General features: G+C 40.8%; 1 protein-coding gene across 3 annotated transcripts; it reads right to left on the bottom strand.

Annotated features, from left to right (window-relative positions):
• Window positions 1-806: 806 nt before the first annotated feature.
• Window positions 807-1,627, bottom strand: LOC110224895. 3 transcript variants are annotated; one of them, XR_002329348.1, is made up of 3 exons: window positions 1,427-1,627; window positions 980-1,313; window positions 807-872 (listed from the first exon to the last, which is right to left on the bottom strand). XR_002329348.1 is itself a non-coding variant. In XM_021012658.1 (2 exons), exons 1-2 carry the CDS (start codon window positions 1,559-1,561, stop codon window positions 1,128-1,130), a joined length of 321 nt encoding a protein of 106 aa, XP_020868317.1. In that variant the 5' UTR covers window positions 1,562-1,627; the 3' UTR covers window positions 816-1,127. The 3 variants fall into 3 exon arrangements, 1 of the variants encoding a protein (XP_020868317.1); XR_002329349.1 differs by having other exon boundaries at window positions 808-872; window positions 986-1,313; XM_021012658.1 differs by having other exon boundaries at window positions 816-1,313.
• Window positions 1,628-5,039: the final 3,412 nt, after the last annotated feature.

The following is a 5,039-nucleotide window of genomic DNA, read 5'->3' as shown; positions in this document are numbered from 1 at the left end:
TTATAGTATGACTGGTTGTTATAGAAAACCAATGTATCAATTAAGGGATAATTTTGATAATGCACGATACTTACACATTCGGACCGCGGAGGACATTGGTTAAGAGCTCTAATTTGGAAGCGTCAACCTTCTCCAAGGGGTTGTAAGGGACATTTCCAGCCGCTATAACCACCTCTGAATCTTTAGCTCGTCCAGGAACATCCTCCACGAGGACTGTTGTTTCCTTAAAACCTTCCAGAAGGGCTTCATCCACCTCAAAAATTATTTGCTTCTTCACTTTTTTGGGTACAACCGGCGTAGGAATTTTAACTGCTATTGCTTCGAGTGCAGCATCGTTGTTTGGTTCATCCTGTAAAGAAGTATTATTGTAAACACCATGATTAAACAATTTCAAAATGTAATGATAATATTTACTGGCAAGATACTCACAATATTTTCCAGTGTACCAACTGTCGTGTCTGCTTCATCTAACCCTGGGTTTGAATCCTCTTGTTCTTCCACCCCGTCGACAATCCCCTGCTGCTCCAACACTCCCTTTTCAAATTAACGTGCATAATTATTTAAATGTACGCATACAATCCTATGTACGTATGTTAATAACTGTGTATAATTTTAAACCAAACACGAGATTTTTACCTCCTTTACATTAGCTGCATCCACATCCATGGAGGCTTTCGTTGCCAACTCCTGTAACACCTGCATAATAGAAGATTATAAATTTAAAAAAGCCTACACTATTTTATTTAAAAATATAGTTAGCTTACATTCTTAACTACTGCAAATGGTGAAGGGGGATCCCCTAGGATGCCCTCAAGTACTGAGTCATCCACTTTACTCTCTGGAACTACATTGGGTACATCTCCCGCATCAACCTGTGGCAGTAGTTATCAACTTCATCGGCTATATCCTCTATTTTGTGATGTCTGAAACAATCATTACTTATACGTACACGGGAAATAAGAAAGACAAATGTACGTACACTTACACCGGGTTCCTCGGTGTGTTCAGCCTGAGAAGATGTATCTCTATCATTATCCTCACAAATTTCTGGTTGCTCCCCAACATTTGCTTCACTCTCAAGACCGGCACCATGTTCTTCTCCCTGAAACAAATATACCATACACGTCTTAAGCTTTATGTGAGTACACATATGGAAAACTACATTTGACTATTAGCTGACCATATACCTGTCCAGATATTGCAGGTAAACCTGATGGATTTTCTACCATCTCTGTGTCAGCAGTTGGTTTTTCATCTGTCCCTGGCTGTGTACCAACTACGACAGGCCCACCACCATCAATTGGTCCTTTATCCTAAAACATAGTATACCATACACTTCTTAAGCTATATGTACGTGGAGAACTGAAAATAATTGATACGCGTACACTTATGGAAAACAGTATGTGACTATTAGCACAAGACATACCTGTACAGAGGTTGAAGGTACAGGAGATGGAATTTCTTCCATCTCTGTGTCAGCACTAGCTTTTTCCTCGGTCCCTGACTGTGTACCAACAAGGACAGACTCACCACCATCACGTGCTCCTTCATCCTGAAACATAGTATACCATACACTTCTGAAGCCTATGTGTACGTACACAACTGGAAATAATTGATAAAAATATTTGTACACGAAATACCTGATAGGAAGGTGTAGGTCCACCGACTGAAATGTTAGCTACTCCAGTGTCAACCATATCTTCGTCTCTGTTCGAAAAATCTCCTCCATCATTTGCAATAAAACCACCTTCATTGTTGGCTTCATCCTATACCATAGCAGACAAGTTACAGTTATTAATCTTCATGTACGTACATTTAAAATACTATATATAAATGTACGTATATGCCATACCTGGTCATCTTCCTCAGAGGAAGAGTTACCATCAGAAAGCTGAGTAATCTCCGCAACTGACGTCATTATATTCTTCAGCCTTGAAGACTTTCTTGTTCCAGACTTGAAGACTTTCTTTGTAGACATCCTTTTAGATGCCTTCTTCACACTCATCGGTGCCTTAACCACCGATTTAGTTGGGTCCTGTGAAGCATGGGAAGTTTTGGTTGGTTCTGTCTTTTTGCCCTTTGGATCTAAGGCAGCATGTATCTCCTTACGGACAAATTTCTTCAAGTCTTCTTGCATTTGTTTATTTTGTGCTTCCTGCCTCTTGAAACACCTCCTAAGTTCAACTACAAACTTCTCAAACTGGGGATCTTCAGAACAATCCTCAGCAGTGTCCTCATTTTCTTCTTCCACAACAGATTTATGTTTTTTCAAAGCAGGTGCATTCGGGGCTGGTACATTTTTTTTCTTCTTCTTCACACCTACGATAGACCAGTTTAATCATTGATTGGTCTTCAAGGGACAATAATCAGAAAGTATTAAAATAACATTTACACTCACGTATCTCTCCAAATTGTGGTGGGCGCTCCTGCTTTGGAAATGCAGCATAACCTCCAACCCATTCTTCCTCCTTTCACTCATGACCAGCTAACAACAGTCGCTCAATGTAAGCAACTCTTGGATTCTCAACTTCATCATCCGATGACAGGGATGGAGGACAAATATTGTCCTCTGGTTTCACAAGATAGGTTACCTCAACCTACACCAATAAGTTTGTTAACCACTTAGAGAATGTACACTTACTTTTTAAATAATGTACGTACATAAACAATTGTACATAACTCTTCAGCTGCCTCACACTCCAAGATGCTGGATGTCCTGATTGCCCACAGTGAGGCAAGATGATGGATAGACCTCTGAGTAAATGTCATGTTAGCTTCATCATCAAGTACTATCTTAGCAAGGGATGGGATTGTTTCGAACGCAAACAGCTGGAGTGCTAATGGGAATCCATGTAGTGCATAAGACCCATCCTTTACACACCTTATCAGTTTTTGAGCTTCTGAAGGGGTTTGGAAGTTTGCTATCCTCTCCAAAGTACGGGTAAAAGACAGCCTTCCCCATGGGTATTTCAAGAAGAACTTCACGTTCTTCGTCATCTCAACAGTCGTATCTTGAGGCCTGATTGGGTTTTTACCGCACGCTATCACACCATCTACCAGGATTATAAGTGATAGAGCTAGTTGCTTCCACCCATCCATGGTGGTATCCTCCTTCAGCCAGGCCACCAAATCTTTCACTAATGGATTCGCATCCTCCCCAAACTTCTCCACAAACAGAGCATCCCAGACTTTTTTACACCCAGGGTTAACCTTTACCACAGCCTCCACGTCTTTTTTCTTTGGATACACCCCACATTCCAGCCCAGTTACCATACTAAATTCTCTTAGTCCAAATTTGATTGGATGACCACCGAAAACCATCCACATCTCATTCACTTTATTTGTCACTAACTGACGGCATATTAATCCAAGCACAAGCTTACCTGAGAAGGAAGACTTGTTAGCAGGTATTCCAAAAAGGTACCCAAATGGAGAGTCGAGAAGCATCTGCATCTCAGGTTTTCCCTTAAGAACTTGCGCTATGTAAGAAATGTACTCCAGTTTGGAGTACGCGTTCATCTTCGTCTTCGAAGGGTACCGGTCTATAGCAAAGAGTCTTGGTGGTAACTCTTCAACTATAAGATCTTCAGTCAGAGCAACACTTGTACTGCCTGAAATTACAAGTGATATACAATTAAGTAAGGATGTAAACAATACGAATTCGTGTACGTACACAGTAATTATCAACATTATATACTCAAAATCTGAATTTTGGCGGAAACAGAGATTTCCAATTCAACTTCAAACATTTTCAACCTACAGATTTAGCAAAATCCGGCAACTTCTATCCCTTTAATCAAACAAGCTTTAAGATTACGATACACCCAAAGAAACTACAAACGGAATAATATCGGAACTTACCCAATTCCTCTGGAGGATTTGTCGGAGGGAGTTTCCTCCTCAGGGATACTCTGAGTTCCACCTTCTCCTTCTCGGGGCCTTCTTGGGTATGCTTCTTCCTAGAGACTACGTCGTTTGGTTTATTCCCAGCCATCTCGAAGGTTGGTATCTCGCCGGATGTTTCTCAGTTCCTCTTCGCCTGAAAACCTGGAACTTTCTCTTCGCCGGTTTTTCGAGTTCAATGCGATGCTTCAAATGAAGTAGCCGACAATTCGAACCCAGATGTCGAAAACGAAGATGGATGAATGAATTCCGAACTGATTTCTACTTCTATCTCGAATATCTCGGAGATGTCGAACGAAGATGATGAATGTTCTTCTTCGTTTTCTTGAAATTTTTTTTTTTTATAATTCAAAACAAAAAGTAACTAAACCGCTAATAGAAACTAAACCGTAACGTAACTGTGCCGTTTGGTTTTTTGTCAGGGGCATTTTCGTCATAAAACGGAATAACTGCCAAAACATGAGAAATGAATCTCACTTTGCCAAAGGGTGAGATCAAATCTTTTTTTCATGTCAAACGTGAAAATTTCTTTTTCAAGTATTTTTGTTTCAAGAAGAATTTATTAGTCTTCAAGCAAAAAGGAGTAAAAGACGAACAAAACCCATTTTAGGACAGTTTAAGAACTTCCGAAGTTGGGCATCCGTTGAAGATCTTTCTGTGCACAAAATCAAGAGCTCTTGGAGGCTACAAAAATCTAGAAGAGTCAAGATTCACCTCGAAGTGGAATCAGACCATTCTATTCAACCATTCAGAAGATACAACCAGAAGAATGGAGATATGTCCAGACAAGCTAGAAGCAACGTGACCGGTCGGGAAGCTCTTGGCCTTACCAGTCATGGGATCTGTGGCCGCCCTCTCTACCATACTCAACAACGGTCAAAGCCCACGTAGCCGGTCCAAGAGCTCGTCCCTGCACTTACCAAGAAGACGTGTTTTGACACTTTTACCCTTAAACCTAGACTCGAGCCGATAAAGACCGAGACTTAAAGTGAAAACCCTACACTTCTTTCACGGCGGCCTCTTTACAATTCTTTCAGATTCTCACATGCTCTTTTCGAAGCCCCTGCAGCTTTTACAAATCCTCGTTGCCTCTAATCCCTAAAAGAAGTCGTCCCTTGAAGATCTCTCTCTTGTTC

Source organism: Arabidopsis lyrata (assembly GCF_000004255.2).
Source record: "Arabidopsis lyrata subsp. lyrata unplaced genomic scaffold ARALYscaffold_1, whole genome shotgun sequence".
Taxonomy (NCBI): Eukaryota; Viridiplantae; Streptophyta; class Magnoliopsida; order Brassicales; family Brassicaceae; genus Arabidopsis; species Arabidopsis lyrata.
The sequence above is the reverse complement of the archived record's forward strand: the minus strand, read 5'-3'. Positions and strand labels throughout refer to the sequence as shown.